This window comes from Sorghum bicolor, chromosome 3, assembly GCF_000003195.3.
Source record: "Sorghum bicolor cultivar BTx623 chromosome 3, Sorghum_bicolor_NCBIv3, whole genome shotgun sequence".
NCBI classification, from domain to species: Eukaryota; Viridiplantae; Streptophyta; class Magnoliopsida; order Poales; family Poaceae; genus Sorghum; species Sorghum bicolor.
In genome coordinates, this window is record NC_012872.2 from 66407134 (window position 1) to 66430372 (window position 23239).

At 47.6% G+C, this 23239-nt stretch overlaps 4 protein-coding genes across 4 annotated transcripts; 2 read left to right on the forward strand and 2 right to left on the reverse strand.

Moving 5' to 3' along the window:
* Positions 711 to 10974, reverse strand: LOC8085412 (protein RETICULATA-RELATED 5, chloroplastic). Its single transcript, XM_002458655.2, has 12 exons — positions 9957 to 10974; positions 9481 to 9690; positions 9119 to 9379; positions 8113 to 8199; positions 7161 to 7239; positions 5280 to 5958; positions 4113 to 4242; positions 3257 to 3787; positions 2928 to 3035; positions 2265 to 2810; positions 1885 to 2007; positions 711 to 1307 (listed from the first exon to the last, which is right to left on the reverse strand). Exons 1-12 carry the CDS (start codon positions 10863 to 10865, stop codon positions 1143 to 1145), a joined length of 3828 nt encoding a protein of 1275 aa, XP_002458700.2. The 5' UTR covers positions 10866 to 10974; the 3' UTR covers positions 711 to 1142.
* LOC8085414 (laccase-3) lies at positions 14459 to 17010 on the forward strand. Its single transcript, XM_002456521.2, has 5 exons — positions 14459 to 14676; positions 14829 to 14980; positions 15115 to 15359; positions 15446 to 15574; positions 15725 to 17010. The coding sequence occupies exons 1-5, from the start codon at positions 14578 to 14580 to the stop codon at positions 16804 to 16806; spliced, it is 1707 nt and encodes a 568-aa protein (XP_002456566.1). The 5' UTR covers positions 14459 to 14577; the 3' UTR covers positions 16807 to 17010.
* Positions 18680 to 19816, reverse strand: LOC8057732 (PRA1 family protein B2). The gene has a single exon (XM_002458657.2). The coding sequence runs from the start codon at positions 19711 to 19713 to the stop codon at positions 19042 to 19044; it is 672 nt and encodes a 223-aa protein (XP_002458702.1). The 5' UTR covers positions 19714 to 19816; the 3' UTR covers positions 18680 to 19041.
* LOC8085415 (exocyst complex component EXO70B1) lies at positions 20539 to 23049 on the forward strand. The gene has a single exon (XM_002456522.2). The coding sequence runs from the start codon at positions 20886 to 20888 to the stop codon at positions 22824 to 22826; it is 1941 nt and encodes a 646-aa protein (XP_002456567.1). The 5' UTR covers positions 20539 to 20885; the 3' UTR covers positions 22827 to 23049.

Genomic DNA, 23239 nt, shown 5'->3' on the forward strand with positions numbered 1-23239 from the left:
GTTGGATGGCTGATGAGACTCGGGAACTGGATTCGTGCGGCAACGGCACAAGGCTACCGCATGGTGCCTTGGTTTGGTTGGTTGCACGAGCGTGACGGCCCTGATGGATGGATTTTTTTTTGAAGAATCTGGAGGGGCTTGCGCCCCCCCTGATGGATGGATGCCTGCGCTGTATTTGAAGGAACAGGTAGAACCTGTGCACGAGGTGATAGATGCCCATTCGTTTGGAGCATTGTCCTTCTTGTTTCAGACTTTTGATCATAGATAGGGCGATCTGATGATTCTTAACGAACCAATACATCTCCTGTTCTGCAGCTGCAATGGATTCTTCCCACGGCCATCTAGTCAGATAAGGAGGGATGCATGCGGCTTCACAAGTGCAGTGCTCTGTACTCTGGACACGCGTTTACGAGGAAGAATTTCCACGTGAAGCTAGCCTGTTTGGTTTGACATCAGGCAAACTTGCCTGGCAGGCATAAAAATCTCAGGCGTTGGAATTTGACTTCCTGGGATCAGATCTGCTGCAGGGTGAAAGTCGCCTGGTCCGAGTTCACGGTGTGTGATTTGCCATGGTTCACCACTCACCAGCGTTGGAAAGGCAGAGGTGAAAGCAGTTTAGCCTGCTGTTTGGTAGGACCACATAGGGTCTGGTTTGATCACACCATAGCAATACCACAGGAAACATCAGACCGTCGCCCAGTCCGCACGGCTAATAAAAATTACACATGCACTCTGGATTCAAGTGCATACAAGGCGTATCACAGTTCACAAATGACAATCCTGATCCTTGCCATATGACAATCTCCAGTAATGTTTTGGATCAAATTTCGCGTGTAAAATGCTGTACAGGATTCAAAAATTCTTCGATCGATCTCGTCTGATAATGTACAAGCTGTATTCACCCCATGAGGGGTGTAACAATGGCTTTCTGATCATAACGATGTGAAAGTCTTCAAAGCTTTGCTCTTCAGAATTTCAGATTTGTCTCTCCACATGACGCGATGGCTAAAGCTTCAGTCTGGCTCTAAGAGGACATCTCGTCTGTATGCCTGTACAGTTGTATCATGTTTGGTGTGTCATGGAAGGAAGCTGCTCTGTGTTTTGTTTGTATGGCCGCAACAAATTAGGACACTGTGAGGTGACTATGTCAAGTCATTTGATTGGTTATTACTGCTGTCGTCCACCTTCTGTACTTCGGTCGTGCCACATTCTAGCAGTGGCATTTCAGTTGCGCTTGAAACCTCAGGAGAAGGCAGCTCTTTCTTAGTACTTTGCACGCCTGTAGCTCGTGCAAGATCGATCCATTGCTGCAAGAAACATGGTGTCAGTACAGCGAGATGTAGTGCAAATACTACCATCAGTAAATCATGGAATTCCATCATATCAATCTATTGTAATGCAAGGTTTTAATTTCCTTCCCAACTCCCAAGGTATTCAATAGAATTTTATCAATAAAAGAAAAAGCCATTCAAGAAGCAACAATAAACTGTGATAAGTACTGATGGTTCCTTTTATCTCAATTAAATCAGGACCAGCCTAAGATCATACATCCTGAAATTCATGTAGCAAAGTTGAACAGGCAAAATAAAAATGCCAGAACTAAAGCAATCAGTTCCAGAGTCCAATGCTAGTGGCCTAGCAGACTAAGTTGCCTCCTAACTATGCCTACAAACTGAAAAACCATTCAATTGGAATAGGGGAGTTGCTCACTAGCATACCTTATTCTAACATCTTTGGTCCTATGCTAAAATAAGGAAGAGACTGTAGAGTTTCTTGTTCAAAGAAAGAGGAGAACACTTGTTTTTGGTTTTCAGCCAGCTTCAAAAGTGCAAATTTAAATATCAAAACATTATAGGGTTAATGCAAAGTGCAAAAGTGGTAAACCTGTGTTCCCCAGTATGAGTTAACTGTCCTTGAAACAAAGGACACCAGGCTAGCAAGAAGTGGCTGGTTATAGTAGGTCATCAGATCCTCTCCTAGCCGATGCTCAATCAGACCAGCTATAACCTGAATCATGTTCATTGGAAAAAGGTTAACACTGTTGTGAAAAATAGAGGAAATTATAAGCTGCATTTACTTGGACAATCTAATGCACCAGTGAGTTAATGATTGCAGATGAGCTGCAGTTGCAAGGCCTAATTTTGATGTTACCAACTTCCATTCTCAGCACGTAATATTACAACATATTTTAACCATCAGTGACATATGTCCTAATATATGCAACCATCACTTGAGTAAACAGAAAGATGCTCTTGGCAAACTACCTGATATCGCAGGTTTGCCGATGTTCCAAGGAAGCAACTATAAACAGTTGCTGCTTTCCAGATCGGAGTTCTTTTGCGTGCAACTTCCATACTTGCAGAAGGTTTAAGAATCTGACGGGCACCATATAAGACATCTGAAGCAACTCCAGCTCCAATACTAGAAATAAATCCGACGCCCGCAAGTTTTAGACCACCCATAAGCACCGATGCAAACCTCTGGTTAATGTTCCAATTCTGCCCAACAATACCCTTTTGAAATGCATTATCTGGCACTGATCCTAAAATTCCTTTCAGAAGCTCCACACTCTCACCAGAGCCATCATCGGCAAAAGATAAGAGCGAAATAGTAGGTGCAGGAAGCCACACTGTAAAGAAGTCAACAACGGAACCCCTAATTGTATCAGTGAGAACATAGTCGATCTCCTCGAAAAAACGTCCTTTTCGTTTTTCATATTGTGCTAGAAGAGTGGTAGTTATTGATATACCCTCTTCAATAGCTAATCTATGCAGAAACTTGGGATCTGCTAGCAACCTTTCACGGAAACCCTGCAGAAAATGGCCAGCTTTAAGTTTCAACAATTTAACCATGTACTAAGCGGCACCTTTATTTGGGATTTATAAAAGGGAAAAGAGTGAGAGATAAAGACTACAGGAGCTGCTTACTTGGAAACGGTGAATCAGTTCCGCCATAACAGGGTATTTCTCAAGGTCAAAAAAGTTCTGCAATATCTCAGGAGAAACTACACCAAGATCTATTCCTTTCTGAAGATCCTGTCATAGAAATACAGGAAGTTCCGTCAGCTACAATGTACGAAAATATGAGTACTTATCAGAGCAAGATAGACTTGAAAAGGAGTTATCATAAGTTCATAACAATATTTTCTTGTTCTACAGTTCATGTATAACAACCAGAATTGATTACATTTGCCTTTAGACTAATAACTACTCCCGAGATGTTACAGGTAGCGTACTGAGAAAGAGTGAGTGATAACCTGAGGTAAAGCTTCACGTCTCCTGCCAGCAGCATTCATAACTCTAGCAATTTCAGCACGATCAAAGCAATTCCGACTGCATGGCTTGGCAGCAGAGTACCATAAGAAATCAGCTACAGGGATTTCACCTTCTCTCCTTATACTTTGTCTCTCAGGATCAAGGAGTATCACAACTTGTTTTTTCTTTTGCATCTTTTTAGATATCCTAGCAGGAACACCAATTCCTCGTGATCCATACATAACATGACTCGCACCAGTTACAACAACAAGCATCCCTGAAGGATCTCCATTAGTAATTTCTTTCATTATTGTCTGGGACATGGTATAATCATCAACTACTCTTGCCTGTGCTGATAAATATGAGCTTGGGCCAAAAGGGGAACCACGATTTGATGAAATTTTGTCTATCAACGATCGGCCTGAGATGGATGTAAAACCAGAAATGAAGCCTGAGCCAGCTGGAGGAGCATAAAGCTTTCTTTGAGCTTTTGAAAGGCTTCTAATTCCTTCCGCTTGCACAGTTCTTACCACCTAGTCAAGAAAAAAACACTAGATAATTCACACAGTAATTTAGGGTAAGCTAAGCTTACATATTACATTTACATATCAAATATGCTTCATATCAGAGATTTACTAGGAAGGGTTGAAAAGGCATGTAGCAGAGGTGCTTAAGCAGGCAAAGACATTACAATACATGGTACAAAAAATAAAGGCTTTCCCGTTTGAAAATGCAAATCAATTTGAAATTAGTACAATTTTAGAATGATACAAGTCCACAATTCAGAAGTATAAACGAACAAGATTACTTATGACTCCAGTATGCCTGAATCACATGTGAGAATCAATTACTAATTACCTCAAGTGGAGTTCCACATGCAACAAGTTTTATTCCATTATCACGGCAGTAATTCAAAATGGGTTCATACTCCTGCCATCGCTCTGGTGCCCAGTGAGATGTATAAAGCCTCAAGCTATTGCCATCAATTCTGCATAATACAAAGAATTGTTACAAGTTCATCCACATGAAGTATTGGAAGGCTTTCTCCACCAGAAAAGGTTGAAAAACTGTAGGCAAAAGATAAAACCAACATTATAGGACTCTGGTTGAGCTAAAACTGCATGGAACCTATATGGTTGAAAACTCGAAATAGTAGCACGGAGTAGCCTAGTAGATACAGATAGTTATAGCAAACCCTCGAGGATGGAACTTAAGAGTAGCAGTTTACTTGGGCAGGGTTAAACTATGCAGAGTGTTAAAAACTAGTATACTAGCCGAGCTCACGGTCAGGAGCGGCCTTGGGGACATCTACATTAAGGGGTGATGATTCTTGTTGTGTTAAGATGTGCATTGTTTATTGTTTAATGCTCTACATTATTTATGTCACATTGATCATGAGATTGTGGGATCTATACAATCTAGTTGCTATACTTGTGGAGTTCGACATGGACTCACTCTTGCTATTTCCACCACACCCTTCAGGAAAAGTTTTGGGCTTGTGATCAACCAGTCAGTTGGATCCTGTAGAGGGAAGTTAATACCCGAAGTTTGAAGTTGTCTATCCGTTGTTTGATGCTTAAGATTATCTCTGATTTATTATGTACGCTATATAATTTATGCATTGTCTTTTGATATTGCACCTTATTTGTAGCTATATGTGAGATTTGACCTCTAAGACTCACATATGGTGCATATCTTGTTTTGTCCTTAAAATCGGGTATTACAAACTACCAGTTATATATACAGCTTAGCCCTGTCGCTTGTCTTATGAGCCGTACTATTTCAGCAAATGAATAGTGTTCTTCTCTTACAACAAATCAGCGAACAATAATTTCAGTCATGCTTTTCAGCGAAGTTATCCTAGCAGAGCCATGGTTTTGCTTCTTGCCAAATAAGCCATTTCCTGACTTCTCTACATGTACGAAAATCAAACTGGCAACTGCAACATCACATCGAGGAATTCATACTTGTCATATAACTAGCGAAGTGGTAAGGCTCGTTGTGTTAATTAACCCATGCAACTACCTGCCATCCATGAACTGGTTGAGCTGCTCCTGGAGGTCGCAGGGAAAGGCCTCGAGCGCGAGGGAGATGCTCCTCCCGGCCTCGGCGCATCCGGCCGCGAGCTTCCTGACGATCTCGAGCTCGAGCACCCTGTCGTCGCGGTCGGGGACGAGCTCGGCCTCGCCGAGGTACACCACCCGGGCCGCCATCAGCTTCTCCCACACCCTCCGCCGCGCGTCCTTCCCCACGGCCTGGGGCTCCCCGATGACCGTGGCGTCGTAGACCCTCGACAGCGCCGGCTCCTCCGCTGGAGGCGGAGGCGGAGGCGAGGCCGGAGCGGCGGGTGCGGCTTGCGCCTGCGCCGGCGGCGGTGGGGAAGGCTTGTCATCGCCTGCCGCGGCGGAGGCGGCCAGGGGAAGGGACTGGAGGACGGTGGACGCCGCGACTAGCGAGGGGACGAGGACGAGGAGGCCCCGGCGTGTGGCGGCGGCGGCGGCGGTGGCGCAGAGGCGGCCGCGCGTGGAGGCGGAGGTGGGGGTGGAGGTGAGGAGCGGCGGCTTGGTGGGGAGGTGCGGTTTGCACCTGAAGGCCCCCAGGGTTCGGCATGGCGCGTGCGGCAGCATTCTCGCGCGTTGACACGGTGGCGGGGGCGGCGAGGCGCGCCCGCGCCGGTGCCCGGTGGTGGGGGTGAAATGGAGGGCTCAGAGAACACGGAGCAGCTTTGTGGTGGTTGGTAATAGACTCAAGACTCTTCGAAATCTCGGTTGTTTTGCATCAGTAGTGGTTTGAACTTTGAAGCATGTTTCTGTCAAGTTTGTTACGCATCACCAGTTTCAGTTGGATTTTCAAGTTTGTTTCTGTCACTAGTAGAGGCTGGGCGAAGAGCAATGCGCGACACCAGTTTCAATTGGATTTTCACCGGCAACGAAACTGATGCACTGCTCGGCGGCGCCAGCAAGCAGCACAGCCTCACGCTGCTAGATTTTTGGGTGGATTTCTTGTGGCGCAAACGTGGCGGCTTTTTCATGGTCGCGGTTGTTCTTTCCATTTGTGGTGGGTTTTGGAGCCTATGTGCTCGGAAAGCACGACGGAAGCGAGAGAGAAATCTTCGGAAGAAGGATCAGAAGTTACAGGACCGAAACGGAACAAAACTGGTGCTTACGTGTAGAGGATAAGCAGTGATGGTGAAGCCGATGGCCTCAAAAGGGACACCAAGGTGTCACAGCAACCACTAGCTCACGGTCATGTACAGTCAGCATTTTGCAAGACGAGTGGCTCACCTTTCTTGGATAGACGTGGCCCTCAGTTGGTGTACCGCGATTCGGATTTCGGAGACCAACCGCCGGGCGCCAGGGCCACCATAGTATTGACTAGTCACTCGCGTGACTATTTGAGTTTAGGCCTTGCACGTCAACAAGATCTTTCAGGCCAATTTGGAAGACAATGATTTTACAGAACATAGCTAAATTTCCTCAAAAATGGGTAAAAGAAAACATGAGGATATGTGAAGTAAAAACGAGAGAGAGACAAAGTATGTAAGCACAAGCGTGCAACAGCTCATGAAGGGGGAAAAAAAAGAGATCTCATTTATGTATCTCGTTATCTCGGAAGGTAGGGAATTCACTCAATTGATTCCATGTAAATGCACAGGGAAAAACTCAAATGAAGCCCAGGCTGAGAAAAAAGGGCCACAGAAAATGGTAATACTATATATTTTCTGAAAAAATTCGGGTACACAACTGGAGATACCAATACCCAGAAATATCCATAGAAATGTGTCCCTTCGGGGATGGAGAGTGTGGTCTTGTCTGCGTATAAGCCTTGCATAATTCTCAGTGGTGTACCTATGTTCACGCTGCACAATAACAGCTCCAATTCACCTGTATATGTACATCCTACTTCAACTGCTGCTTTTTGCATATCCTTTTGTTTCTTCTGCTACCTTTGTCCATATGCTAGCAAAATGATCTGAGTATGTGGCCTGAACACAGCAACAGAAAACAAAACAAAAAAAAAAATTCAGAGATCCAAATTTCAGTAGCTTCCATCATTCCATGGTTATATTGACTAATTTCACATGCATCGTTGATGACATTTGTTTAGGTGAGCGTTCTGCACCCAAAAGCAGATGCAAGATAGCAAAGGTACTGTCTCTGAACAGTACATTGTACACTCATATTACTGAAAATTTTCATAAATTGCAGCTAAACTGTCTGATGTTAACTTTCAGAAAATTTGTTTCTTCTCAATCAAAAGGGTTTGCAAAACTGAAATGGTCATAATGCTAATGCATATCGTTTTGAGGTAAAATAAGGGCAACACATTTGATTGGTAATGATTGTGTTCAGGAGAACAATTAGAACGAAGATGTTGTCTACCAATGTACAGATGAACACTAGATCTAGGTGATTCAAATGGTCGCACAAGTCTTAACTCCACAGCTTTCCAGCATATCAGCTAAGCTGAGACTGCATTTGAAGGTTTCTAGTTCTGCTTCCTGGTTGTTCCCTCCAATACACACATGGACACGCGCACCGCGCACACATATAATAACACAAAATTCACATAGCCTTATCTTTTTCAGGAGCAATGGAAGCCGCTCTGCCTTTTATAAAGAGCTAAAAATGCACAACAGACCTAGCATTTAGCACTCATGTTTTTCCTTTTGTTCAAATAGCAGGCAAATGCTACTGTTAAAAAACATGAAGGTACAAAGATAAGTCTACAGTAACAATACAGTAGATTGATTATTTAACTGATAAATTAATCTTTTCTTTTTGTTAAAGAACTAAAAATGTACTGCAAACTGAACAACAACCCAAAACATAAACCATAAGAAGTTGAGAGCTTCTACCTGATCCGATACAAAGCCTTTCAGCATCTCCACCAAATCCTGGCGCCTTTCCTTGTTAAATCTTTTAATTTCATTCATGTTGTTTTCCTGCATTACCATAAAATAAAATAAAAAAAGAAACACCATAAATACTCCATGTTGAACTGCAATGCAACGTCTGGGATTTAAAATACAACAGTGGAACCTTGTTCCAACTCCCAAGTACTTGCAAAAGTTGTTTCTATGATTCAAAACTCCGGATGAAACAGTGAGTTGGACTATGAGTTGAAACATAAATGCTGATGGTGCAATGCATACCAGTAATTTTGTATCACCTGAAATGGATGCAACCTTACTCTCAGGGTTGAATAGAAATCTCTAGCATTTATAATACTTTAATGAAAGCACTTATTCCACACAAAAAAATTGTGCCTACATGGTTTTTCTTAAAGGAATCTTGTCAACAGGATAGCATAACCTAGCATTTGAATTGCAGTAGGATGTGTTTTAAAATGTTAAGGTCAATAGATAAACAGAGAATTCATTAACAATGCATGTACTCTAAAATTCTTGATACTTCCACCACAGCTCGAACATGACAATAGCTAGAATCAGACAATCTGGACTCTTGGCTGCTTAGCAACACGTCAGCTGCTCTCTCGTTCGCTCTGGCTTCTGTGAGCTTAACTTGGAAAAATATTAACTGGACATGGTCAAAAGAAGTGTTGGCTAATGAGAATTCCATAGCACGAACATCTATGACAAATAGATTTAATCGGGCTGCTTCAGCGGATTATCCAAATATATAGCATTAGCTAGTGTTAGGCATCATGTTACAAAATAATCTAAACATTATATCCCTAATGTACTGCAAACTGAATAATCTATGAATATATTTTTGGTATCCTTCCAGAATAATAGATAATAATTGTGGGTCTGTTTGAGTAATAAAAATATTGCGGTTAAAATTGTCAGTTTGTCACCCATAATGTACACCTTCTTTGTTTCATAAGTTTGGATGGCATACCTTGATAAGTTCCAATTCTTTAAGTGCATGTGCTTTTGCATCTTCCGTGGCTCTTACTGTTTCTTTCAGTTCTTCTATCTTCTGATCCCTTGGTCTTTCCTGATCCATTCCTCTCGATGATACAGATTCAAGTTTTCCTGCCCGGGTACGTAAGAAATATAGTTCTGCTGACAAATTTTGCACACGAAGCAAAGCATTGGAACGAGCATTAAAAGCGTTATGAACAGAAGCCATTGTCTCCATGTACTCATGGATAACGCCCTGCAAAAGCATAGAACATGTCAAAATAAAAAGGAAAAAAACAATAATCCTAAAAGCATATGTCCAAGCAAATATTCCTTTACTCAAGTCGCCCCACTTACCAGATGTTTTACAATTTCAGCATTTAGTTTTGCCTGTGATCTGCTAGTTCTAACAACAGCACTGGCAAAATTACTGATGTCAGCAGCTCGTCTTTTCTGAGAACTACACGTAGCCTGCTCCTTTTCAAACTTAGCCAGTTTGATGAATGACATTCCCAAGAAACCTGTCGTTGCTCTAAGATCGTCATAATCTTTAACAAATGCCTCTGCCTGCAAATGATGCCATGGTAGTAGATTAGCTAGTTTACTTTACACTAGTATGATGCATAAAATGTATCTTTCTGCAAGTAACAAAATGCAAGTGTACGGGCTTCTCCAAGCAAGCACTCAGAAGCTAATCACTTTATTCATTTATCCTGTTTTTTTTTTCTGCCTATAGAACAACAATTGTATTGAATACGTATTTGTAATGAGTAATGACAACAAGAGACAGAGTCTACAGCATGCAAATTAAACCTTTGAAAATATGCAGTTACCTGCTGAGATGCTGTCACTAGATGTTTCTCCAAGTCCTCAAGCTTGGCCTTGTGCACAAGGTACTTTTTGTCGATCTCCTCCTCCACTGGAGGTGGCCTTACTGCCACCCACCCATTGGTTACTGTCTGCTTCAGGTCCTTGAACACCCCAAAAAAGTCCCTCCCACTCTTCGTAGGCGTCACTGGAGTGGCAGCAGCCATGGACGTGGCAGCACTCATCTCAGGGCTCCACCTGGGGGACTCACCGTCCGAAGTGGGGATACCGCTAGGCTCGGTAAGGAAGGCGTGGAGGACCGGGCTGCGGCCGACAACGGGGTGCGCGGCGAGGCGGCGGAGGTAGCGCTGGATCGTGACGCACCGCTGGTTCACGAAGTCGTGCCGCTGCATGACCTGCCCCTCGACGATGCTCTTGTCGGGCCTTGCCGGTACGAAGAGGCCACGGTGTGTCTCCGCGAGGCGGTCGGCGAGCGCCACGACGTCGCGGAAGCGCCGACGCACGCGGAACTCGCCGCCGTCGGGCACCCGAGTGGCGATGAGGTAGGAGACGTAGTTGGCCGAGCCTGGAATGACGCCAACGGCTCCGGTCGCAGGCTCCGCGTGCTTCCTAGGCTCGGAGACAGTGATCTCAGCGAACCCCGGCGACGCCTCGCGGGACTTCGTCGCGGCCGCAGCGGTGTGGGGAGCCGGGGGAGGCGTGAAGTCCTCCACCCCATCCTCGTCCTCCTCGTCCAGAAACACGCCGTGGTTCTCGCCGGCGGTGGGTGAGGAGGTGGACGAGGGAGGAGGAGGTGGGCGGAGCAGGGGGTCGGTCGTGGCCGCGACACCGACACTGGAGGAGGAGGATTCGAGGGGTAGTGTGTCTAGGTCCTCGACGGGGCTCACCGGGGACGAGGGCTCGGTGGCCATCATGGCCACCGCCGGCGCCCGGCGGTTAGGGTTGGGGCGAGAAATGAGATCTGGCGGGGAATCCGCGGCGGAGTCAAGTCCGGTTGGAAGGTGAGCGCCGTGATTCGCCGCGCGTACGCGTAAGCAAAAGCGAAGGCAAAACCGTTTCGTGCTATGCACTCAATGGCAGGTGGGCCAGGTCATCTCTTTCGTTTGACTTTGCAACGGCGTCCACACTGATAGTGAAATAACTGATTCACTGGAACACTAGACTACTAGAGATTGCGCTGGCTAAAGGCCGTGTTTAGTTACGAAGGAAAAAATTTCACGACATTGTGACACTTTCGTTTATTTGTGGTAATTATTATTTAATCATGGACTAACTAGACTCAAAAGATTCGTCTCGTCAATTTCGACCAAACTGTACAATTAGTTTTTATTTTCGTCTATATTTGATACTCTATGCATGCGACTAAAGATTCGATGTGACGGAGAATCTTGAAAATTTTTGGATTTTTAGGTGGAAGTAAACAAGACCAAAGAACACAAACTTAAGTCTGAACAAGTTAGACAAGAGTACTATACATGAGAACATTAGACAACACAAACTTCTGAAGTCCGAACAAATTGAACAAGGGTGATCCATACACGAATGAAAATATATATAGATCCCTAAGTCTATATGACTCATTAATTCGTGAGGTTGTTTTTTTAAGTATGTTACCAACTTCTTCTCTATTAATATGCCAAACAAATTTCTTATACATAGTTTTTTTTAAATTAAAAGAAACATGAGGGGTCATTAGAATTGTACATCAATGTTGTCTAGTTTTCATTTTTTTTTTTATCTCGAATGCTAGCATTAGTTTAAATGGATGTTGTTCCGCTCCACTAATGCAACGTGTTCATTGGTATGTCAACGTAGACCCAACATGTGAGGCTCAGACCTCCTTTCTCCATTCTATCTTCTTTTGTACCCTCTTATATAAGCTCTTATCCCCCCTTACGTGGTTTAACAATGATGATAAGGCTATGCTTCACTAAAAATCTTAACATGCGATCATCTTTTGTTCCTCCCCATATTGTCTTGCACACTTCTGCCTCTATGGCCCCGGGCGCCAAATCTTTGTCTGGGACTAAATTGGCGCCACTACTCTCAGCTTTGGCTGTGTCGGTGGACTGGTATGGTGGCAAATGTTGTCACCAAATTTAGCGTTGGGGGACTATGGTCTGTGCACGGTGAAGAAGATAGATATTTGAGAGCAAGAAGAGCAACATTGACATGTGGGTCCCACATGTATGAAACCACAGTGCCATATTGGCATAGAGCAAGTTAGAGCCTCTTTAGACCTATGCTAGCATCTAGGATAAGTTTATGGACCTGAATGACATTGTTATACGTGTTTTGGACCCATATATCAATATTCAATAGTTGATGATCGGATGACTTTGACATTCAAGTTGGGGACTTAAATTTTAAAATTCTAAGGTTAGAACTCAAATAAAAACCGTCATCCAAGTTCAAAGACTACTCGTTACTTTTACTCACAAATAAATCTGCATAACAGTTACCTAATGCAGGCTTAGCATACTTCACAAAATAAATCTGCGCAACATTGCAGGCCTGCAACATATGCTTTAAGCAGAAGGGTCATCTCCATCCCAAAGTCCACAGTAGGTATCCTAAAGTGCATTTTCATTTGCAGAAAACGAAAGCATGAGCGTATCCAACCTTGACCAAAAAAAAGTCCAATGCATATCCTGGACATGGTCAGTCCACTCCAACCTCCAAAGCAGCTCTGCCGTAGAAAAGAAAATTGAAGCACATGTAGCATGGGTCCTAGAGCTGACAGCAATCAAACAAATGGCAATTCCAGGAATGAAAATGATTGTGAATGGATGGGTACCCAACCACCTGAATGCAAATTTCTGATCAGAGCGATAGGAACTTTGCAAAGGGATCGTGGTGGTTGGTTCATGCCAATTTGTTGTTCCCACCTGCCGTTCCTACCGGCTCACTGGACATGTCATGTGACGCATCGCTGGGGGGCCGTGGCCGCCGGAAAGGCCCGGATTCGTCGCCAGGTTGCCAGCCTACCTCATGCATGGTTGGGCGGTCAAGGACGGCGAAATGCAGGCTCTGCACAGCTGAGGCCCGAAGAACACTGCTTTCCTTATGTTATTCAGAGTTCAATGTTCGCTTCCAATTGTCAACCGCTGAGGCAAAAGCTAGCGTTATCTCTTCTGTTTGATCTTCTTGCAAATTCAGGACCAGCGCATTTCAGAGCCTCAACTTTCAAATGACAGCAGCACGTACACATTTTCAGCAATGGCCAGATGCAGAGTAAAAAAGGCAGGAAGAAGAAAGAAACTGCTTTCCTGATTTGTTTATGAATGAACGGTTCGTTTCATGACTACTGATCGATCTGTTGCAAGCATAACCTTAGCTTCCAAGTTCACCATTTCATAGTCCTCCAAGAAAAAAAAACGAGTTCGCTGTTTTCTAAAAGAAAAGGAAAATGAAAGCCAGAAACGTGGCACATTGCACTGAGCAATCAGATTTGGTGCCACAGTTTCTGTCAAACAGATTGTTTCCGAAGATTTGTTGGAACAAATATTGACACTTGCTGCAATATTGGCTACCAAATCCACCTCCTCGCATCAAAAAGTCAGTACAAAATGACTTCGACCAGTTTCGATTGCCGACGCATCAGAAACATATACCGCCAAAGCTCAGCGCATTAGATTTATGCTGGCCAACAATTCATAGGCAGAAAAGGGACACTCAGTACGTCTAAACGTCATGGATTGACTCCTAATCATTGTGTTTGGAAGCCAAGTTCCTTTGCCCACAAGTTTCAGCAAACTGCGAACGTAACTGAGATATGAAAATGGCCACGCTTTTCGCCGTAGGCAGCATATGATAGCGGCCGAATAACTAATCAACCACGAAGGAGTCACAAACAAACACTCCTCGTCAAAGCCAAGATGCGTAACAGGATGCACAAGTGCAAATCCTATCCCAATTGCAACGCAGTTGATCGGTGACAGCTGGAAATTTAAACTGAATGTTCCTGATCTGCATGAAATGGTTTACTTTTTCCCTGCATGGATCTACGACTGTTCCGTGGATTCAACGCAAATGCTGAATATGCTTGGGCCTTGGGTCACCAGAAACAACTCTGAAAAGTCGACGCAAATGAAATAACTGAAAGACATGACAACGTAAACACACAGTGTAAACCCCGGGTGTTGGCTTTGTTTGCAGAAGCGTGTTGGAGAAGAAGTGCCTTGTACAGTGAAATCGGAGCGCCAAAGGGGGCAGGCCAAGTGGGTGCACCAAACCATCTGCACAGTTTGAATGATCCGAGACGATGACATGATCAGCTTGGAGCTGCACGCGCATGCATGCAGTCACTTGCACTGGGACATGGCCGCTGCAGCCAGCTTCTAGTTGGTAATATTTCCCCCATGCTCGAATTCAAAAGTTCGAAACCTAATCGACCAACCACCCACAGCGCGGGAAAGGGACGAGCGCGAACACGCATGGCATGGCATGGCATGGAGGAGAGCCGGCGCGTTGCTCCTGCCCTCGAACGCTATATATTCCGTGCGTGCTCGGTGGCAAACCCTCTCATCGCCAACTCGGAAACCTTCAGAGGAAAGCCACTGCTAGCAAATCCCCCCGCGGTTCCATCGAGAGCCAACGCCGCCGCGGCAACATTTCGTTCTCGCCATGGCGTCGCTGTCGTCGACCTGGCTGCTCCTTCTCCTCTCCTGCCTCGCGCTTGCGCTGCTCGCGGCGGACGCCGAAGTGCACCACCATGAGTTCGTTGTACGTGGCACGGCGTGAATACATACATACATACATATACATGCATGCATGGTAGACAGGTTTTTTTCAGTGTGCAGCGGGAAACATTTTTTTTTTTTGGCCTGATCGATGTATGTTTGCTTTGGGTTTGTGTGCTTGTGCTCATCATCAAGGTCCAAGAGACGCCGGTGAAGAGGCTGTGCAAGACACACAACATCATCACGGTGAACGGACAGTTTCCGGGGCCGATGCTGGAGGTCAGGGAGGGCGACACGCTCGTGATCAACGTCGTCAACCGGGCGCAGTACAATGTCACCATCCACTGGTACGTAATACGTACCACACCCTTCGTCGTTGTTTGTTCTCACTTTCTCAACCGGGGCGGGCTGTCTCCATCAATGCGCGTGTTTCTCTGTTCTTACTGCATGGTCGTGTCATGGTGTGTGTGTGTGCGCACAGGCACGGCATCCGGCAGATGAGGACTGGGTGGGCGGACGGGCCTGAGTTCGTGACGCAGTGCCCCATCAAGCCCGGCGGCAGCTACAAGTACCGGTTCACCATCGAGGGGCAGGAGGGCACGCTGTGGTGGCACGCGCACAGCTCCTGGCTCAGGGCCACCGTCTACGGCGGGCTCATCATCCGCCCCAGGGAGAACAAGACCTACCCTTTCGCCAAGCCCTCCCGCGAAGTCCCCCTCATCCTCGGTCTCTGGCGCCCCCCTGCTTTTGCAGTTTAATTTGCTCGTTTTCCACCCTGAGTCCCTGACGGTGATCGATCGATCCATGTGCAGGGGAGTGGTGGGATGCGAACCCGATCGATGTCATCCGGGAGGCTCAGAAGACGGGCGGCGGTCCCAACGTCTCCGACGCCTTCACCATCAACGGCCAGCCCGGTGACCTGTTCAAATGCTCCCAGAAAGGTACGCTAGCTCATCTCGCATTGGGTGCATCAGTGCATGTTAGTACACGGAAGTCACGGATACGCACGTACAATATACCTGCACGAACACAGATCGAGCATCGATCATCCATGCTCAGCTCCTCGTCTCCTCCTTCCGCGCGCAATGCAGAGACGACGGCCATTCCGGTGAAGGCCGGCGAGACGGCGCTTCTACGGTTCATCAACGCGGCGCTCAACCACGAGCTGTTCGTCACCATCGCGCAGCACAAGATGACGGTGGTCGCCACCGACGCGTCCTACACCAAGCCCTTCACCACCTCGGTGCTCATGATCGCGCCGGGCCAGACCACCGACGTGCTCGTCACCATGGACCAGGCGCCCACCCGGTACTACGTCGCCGCGCGCGCCTACGTCTCCGGCCAGAACGTGGCCTTCGACAACACCACCACCACGGCCGTCCTCGAGTACGACTGCGGCTGCGCCTCCGACTTCGGCCCCAAGATACAGCCGGCGTTCCCGGCGCTGCCGGCCTTCAACGACACCAGCGCCGCCACCGCCTTCGCCGCGGGGATCAAGAGCCCCAACAGGGTCAAGATCCACGAGAACGTCGACGAATACCTCTTCTTCACCGTCGGCCTCGGGCTGTTCAACTGCAAGCCGGGCCAGCTCTGCAAGGGTCCCAACAACAACACCCGCTTCACGGCCAGCATGAACAACGTCTCCTTCGTCTTCCCCAAGTCCGACTCCCTCCTCCACGCGCACTACTACAAGGTCCCCGGCGTCTTCACCACCGACTTCCCGGCGTACCCGCCGGTGCAGTTCGACTACACGGGAAACGTCAGCCAGGCACTGTGGCAGCCGGTCCCCGGGACCAAGCTGTACCCGCTCAGGTTCGGTTCCGTGGTGCAGGTCGTCCTGCAGGACACCAGCATCGTCACGCCGGAGAACCACCCCATCCACATCCATGGCTACGATTTCTTCATCCTCGCCGAGGGCTTCGGCAACTTCGACCCCAAGAAGGACGTCGAGAAGTTCAACTACGTCGACCCGCCGCAGCGGAACACCGTGGCGGTGCCCGTCAACGGCTGGGCGGTCATCCAGTTCGTCGCCGACAACCCAGGTGTGTGGCTCATGCATTGCCATCTGGACGTGCACATCACCTGGGGCCTGGCAATGGCTTTCCTAGTGGAGGACGGGTATGGCGAACTGCAGTCCCTGGAGCCGCCCCCAGTTGATCTTCCCATGTGCTAATGATCAGCCTGAAGACACTGTGTTGAGGAATCCGAAGACTGTTTCACGTTGTATGTTAATTATGACTTTTTTGGGTATATATTTGTGATCTTATTTCTAGGGGACTTGATTTTCCAGCTTGTTTTGAACTTTTCCCCTGTAAATCTATGTAACTTTCATTGCCATTCAGCATATTATTTGAGAATAAATTATTTCTTTGTATAATTGTTTACCGAAACAACCAATCTGAGATGTGCAACAGCAAATTTAAACACTGTTCTTTAAGAAAAAAAAAATCAAGACTGATGACTGCAAGAAAATTCAGAACCACTATTCAATATATACCTATATGAAGGACAATTTTAGATGGAGGGATTGCAACTAATATAACCCATTGTTACCAGAAAGTGGAGCTGACGCCTCCAACTCAGATCAAATAGAAACACTAACAATTAAAAAAACCTATTCAGTTAAAAACAATTTTAAAAACTGAAGATGGATATCAATTACTAAAATGCAAGCCTCAATTGCAAATTCACCTACTGTACGGGTTAAGTAGTGTTGATCCCCAAACTGAAAGCGAGCTTCAGAATTCAGAATCAAGCCGCCCAACCACCAATTTGCTTTACCTATGAATTTGACATCACCCCTGATACAATCAGATCATGCAGTCCATATCAGATGATTACTTCCAAACCACATATTCCTTGATAATGCAAGAAACAAGACCAAATACTTCAATGGTCGGTAAATGCTACCTCCTAAACAAGAGAGAATAATGGCAGATTTTGAAAGGATGGGCTACACTATACATAGGCTAGGAATTAGTATACTCCTCCATGATCAATACTTACATAAGCAATGCCGTGTGAAAACTAATCTCAATTGTCATTTGCCATCTTCTATTCTAGCCAGGTCAACCACCACGCTGGGATCCTAGTATCCTACTTTCCTACTACAGTTGATTCGGCATCAATATCAAATTATGTAATATAATACAAGCAACCTTAAACAACTCCAAAGTACAATAACTGTCAGTCACACGTATCATGGATTAGTCATGGGTCATTCAAACAGACAAGACCATGAAACCACCTTCCTGCTAGGCTGGCCCCTCTTTTTTTTTTAACCACCTTCATAGATTGACTCATGATGAACTGATGATTGGGCTGCCTGTATTGATGTAACATAAATACAGTATATTTATGCAGGAATCTGCACTCAACAAGAATCACATTGCTAGCCTGAAGGATACATCAAAACAATTTCAGCATTGTTAGCCTGATAATACATCAAAACAATTTCAGCATAACATGGCAGAATTTTAGAGCAGATGCCTACTTTTAACTGCAAGCAAGAATTTAAACAAAAAAAAATCAATGGTAAATGTGTTATTGGGAGATTGAAACAATTTTACAATGAAAAACACGGTAACTGCAGCCAAGCAAACTCTTGCAATGTTGTTTTTTCCATAGTAAAATACAAGTAGCACTCTCTAAGTTTAGGGCACTAGTTCAATAGCTTTAGGATTACAGATGCACATCTCACTCAACGCTTTATGCCAACTTAAGATTTAGCTGGATGACTACCTTTGCCACAATCTTGGTTCACCCATTTTTTTATGCCCCATGGGCACCTTCATGTCCTGTAATTTCTGTAAACCGCGGCACAGTTGTAGAGAGTGAAAAGGCTAATAAAAGGATGCAATCTATCTGAGATCTTAACTAATGTACAACTTTATCATTTTAGAACGTACTGTACTGGTTATGTTATAAACCTAGCATTGTCATATGGTTCACCACAGTACAATATTGCTCAGAACATCAAAAGAACAAATATTGCATACACCATCAAATAAAAACACAGCACTAAAGCATTCAGAGTTGACAATGGATTTTGTACACGAGGATCAAATTTCTAATGAGGCAGAAATAACCGGAGATCCATAAAATTTGTCATGATGTACACATGAATGATGAATGTAAAGAGCACACCGATACATGTTAGCAATTTGACAATGCTTAATGCTCATTGTCACCAGATTTGGTGAGGTGCAAGAGAAGTACAGCTCTTGCAAGATCTTGGTATAATTCCACAAAAAGTACAACAGAAAAACCGGATCCATATCCATAGCTACTCGCAGTGAAGTACCACATGAGCAAGGAGCTAGTTTCTACAGCTTCTGGATCAGATCCCTATCGATTTCGACTTGAACTGAACTCCCCGAGCACAAGAATCCTACCAGTCCTGGACGCCTCAAACCCCAGATCCGGGCGACGCGAGGAAGGAGATGAGCCTGCTGGTGGGGTTTCCACTGGACGCAGCGTTCGGATCATCAAGGAAGAGGTCCTCTGGAACGCGGCAGGCGCCGTGCGCGGCGACGATGGCGCCCCCGACAAGCAGCCCGGAGATGATGAGCGAAGCCACGGAGGTGAGGAAGAAGGCGAGCACGGACGCGACGACAAGGCCGAGCAGCGTCTCGCGGTCGGTGAAGGTGCGGCCGAAGAGCACGACGGGCTGGTCGGGGGCGCGGAAGACGTAGAGGAAGCACCAGGCGCCGAGGATGCCGATGAGGACGAGGAGCGAGAAAGGGTGCGCCAGGAGCGAGGCCGCGAGGGAAAAGGCGACGACGGCGGCGTAGTTGACGCGGAAGTAGCCGAGGTTGCGGCGCAGCCGCGAGGTGGCCTCGGAGAGGGAGTCCGGGCGGGAGAAGGCGGACCGGTCCAGCAGCTCCGTCCACGACCGCCGGTCCGCGAGCGAGCGCCGCGCCGTGTCGGACAGCCGGCTCACGAAGAGGCGGAAGGCCGGCGTGGCGAGCGCCGCGTCGGAGAGGCCCGTGGCGGAGGACGCCGCGGAGCCGCCGCCGCCGCCGCCGGCAGCGGGGTTCGTCACGGGGAGCAAAGGCGCAGGCGTCGCAGCGGAGGCCATGGTGCCTGTCCTCTGCGGAATCTGAGCTGCTTCGACAACGAGCGGCGGTTTCCTTGGTTTTTATGCTTCAGCAGATTGGTGCTTCTATGCCCGTCACCACCATACAGTGGGTACGCGGCTAACACGGGGCCCATATCTCTCGTGCTTAGGCTGTCTAGATCCATTTGTGAACCCAAATCTAAAATGGGTCTCCAACACAATACCTATAGCCTCCAACAGAGTACCCAAACAGAAGACCTATTTTAGGTATCAGGAGAGACATAACCCAAATTTGGGTATCCTCTCTCTTCGAGACCCATTTGCAAAGAGTGTTCTTTTAGGTCTTATTGTTGGAGAAGACAAAAAATAGGTATGGAACCTTTTACCTGTAGCACTACCAAAGGATAAATAGGTCTTGTATTTTGGGTGACGATTGTTGGAGATAGTCTGGCTTCCCCACGAACGCACGATAACTCTCCTTCGGGTGCGTTCAGATCTGCAGAAATAATCCGTGGGCCTAGACCTAACTTTGTATTGGGCCATATTGGACTGCAGGCCTTAATTGGTGGCCCGTGTTGCCATTGAGCTGGGAGATGGTACAACCCTCGGCCTGGTAACAAAACAAACTAGCAACCGGCCCAAAGAAGCCGAGCCTGGTGTGGTCCGCATCTCGCTTTCGCGTCAATCACGGGCATCCTCGTCCTGTCCTGTCTTTGCCACCGACGTGACGCCAAAACCATAAACCCCATGCTGTAACCCTACCTGTCAGTGAGCATTTAAATCTCTCTGCTTCGAGAGCGCCGTTGCGCTTGCATTTATGCTTTCCCCACCCACCGATCCGCCGCCACCGGTCCTGGCTTTCTCCTCTCCCGAGGTCACCGCAGTTTTACTGTCCGTTCCGGTTTATACTGCCGTCACCGACTTCATCCGACCGTCCAAGCGTCGAGTCCAGCCTCGCATCCACCGCACGCCGCGAGTGTTTTACCGCCCAGCTCTCGGGCACGGGGTACGGTAAATTCGATAACCGGGCGCCTCCCCACTCCGGTCCGAGCAGTGAGCGGCCATCCTTGTCGCTGCCCGATAAACCAGCACGTCGCAGCCCGGCTCTCTCCGCCGCAGATTCAAACCCTAGACGGAACCTCGCGCTGGTCGACGGGAGGGGAGAGGCGTCCGGCGACCTTGCTCGGCGGCTGATGGCGGAGGACGGCGAGGAGAAGCTGCTCGCCACGGTGCAGCACATCGTCCAGACCCTTGGCCGCACCGACACCATGACGGAGGATATACTCAAGGTCTTCTCCAACTACGACGGCCGCCTCTCGCTCGACAAGCTCTACGCCACGCGCGCCGCTGCGGCCGCGGTCGGAGGGGCTGCTGGGGAGCGCTCCGTGCCGGCCTCGCCGCCCATGCCGCCGCCCCCAGTGGCGCCGTCCGCCGCCGCGGCCATGCCCCCGGTCACGTCGCTGGAGCGGACCGTGCGCACGCTGGACCGGCAGATCTCGCAGTTCGTCACCATGGATAGGCTCATATGGGCGGACTCAGCGGACGCGGACGCGTTCCTGGAGGCGGTGGACGACCTCGTCGGCACCGTGCAGGAGCTGGACGCCGCCGGGACCAACCGCGGCCTGCTCGACCGCGCCGACGAGCTGCTGAGCCGCTGCATGGCCCGGCTGGAGGACGAGTTCCGGGCGCTCATCGAGCGCCCCGACGACGCGGCGCCTCAGGTGCCCGGTGGATTCGGGTCTGATGAGAGCGAGGAGGAGGACTACGACGCGGATGACGGCTTTGGCGACGAGCCAATCCCAATCGCGAGGCCGGTCTCCGACTTCGACATCGTCATCGATGCTCTCCCGCCGGGCTCGGTCTCTGATGTTCACCAGATTGCCCGGCGGATGGTGGACGCCGGCTTCGGCCGCGAGTGCGCCGAGGCATACGCGGCCGCACGCCGCGGCTTCATCGACGAGAGCGTCGCTCGCCTCGGCATACGTTCCCGTACAGCCGACGAGGTCCACTCCTTACTATGGGAGGAGCTCGAGTTCGACATTGCTCGCTGGATTCCAGCCTTCAAGATGGTGTTTCGGATCCTAATCCCCAGCGAGCGCCGCCTCTGTGATCGTGTCTTCGAAGGCCTCGCTCCGTACGGCGACCTTGCCTTTGTTGCCGCCGTGCGCACCCAGGCGCTTCAGCTTATTTCATTCGGAGATGCAGTTGCTGCTGCCAGCCGCGCGCCAGAACGGCTCTTCCGTGTTATTGACATGTATGAAGCAGTCCGAGACCTCCTTCCTGACCTCGATCCCGTCTTCTCTGATCCCTACTCTGCAGCTCTTCGTTCTGAGGTATCAGCTGTGTGCAACACTCTTGGCTCCTCAATCAAAGGTATATTCATGGAGCTAGAAAATCTCATCCGCCGTGACCCAGCCCGCGTTGCTGTGCCTGGTGGTGGCATACATCCAATCACTCGGTATGTCATGAACTATCTCCGTGCCGCATGTGGTTCGCGGCAAACACTGGAAGAGGTGATGGAAGGTGACTTGGGTGCTGTTGGTACAGCGGCTATTGCTGTCGACCCTGATCGCCCTACTTCGTCGCTAGCTGTGCACATAGCTTGGATCATGGATGTGCTTCACAAGAATTTGGAGACCAAATCTAAGATATACAGGGATCCACCACTTGCTTCCATATTCTTAATGAACAATGGGAAATACATTATTCACAAGGTGAATGACAGTGAGCTTGGGGTTTTGCTTGGTGATGAATGGATGAAGCAGATGATGAGCAGGGTGCGCAGGTGGAGTATGGAGTACCAGCGTGGGGCCTGGGCAAAGGTCATATCAGTGCTGCAGACTGGAGGTCCTGGCGTTGGCAGTATCACGGTGAAGTCCATGCTTCAGAAAATGCAGATGTTTAACAGCTACTTGGAGGAGATTTGCACGGTGCAGTCAGATTGGGTGATTGCAGATGAGCAGTTACGAGCAGATGTTAAGTCAGCGATAGTGGATTCTGTTATGCCTGCATATAGAGGCTTAATTGGGAGATTGAGGTCATCTCCTGAAGCTGCCCGAGACTTGTTCATCAAATACACCCCAGAGGATGTTCAGGCACGCATCCAACATCTATTTGAAGGAGTGGCCAAGTGATTAGTTAATTATCTGATTTTATTGCTATAGCTATTTTAGTCGATATCACAAGTTATGGTGACATTCTGGCTTCTGGGCTCAATGATGTGTTAAAAAAAGGGCTGGACTTTGTCTTAGATGAGGAAATGCTATCGTCTCCAGCTATGTAAATTTGTAGGTGTTTCTGTATCAAATATCAACTGGTAATTTTAACCTAATGTGTCGTATTGTTTGTTTCTTATTATTGGCTTGATTTCTCCTTTAGCGATGAGTAATCATTAGGAGTGCTGTGTGTACTTTTTACTTAATTAGTTATGTTAGTATTTCATTTTAGTAACTTGATGTATGTGAACAAATTATAAAGACAGAACACTATTTCAATACCACTTCCACAGCTTTTACAATGGTCAGTGGTATCAGTGACAGGCCCTATT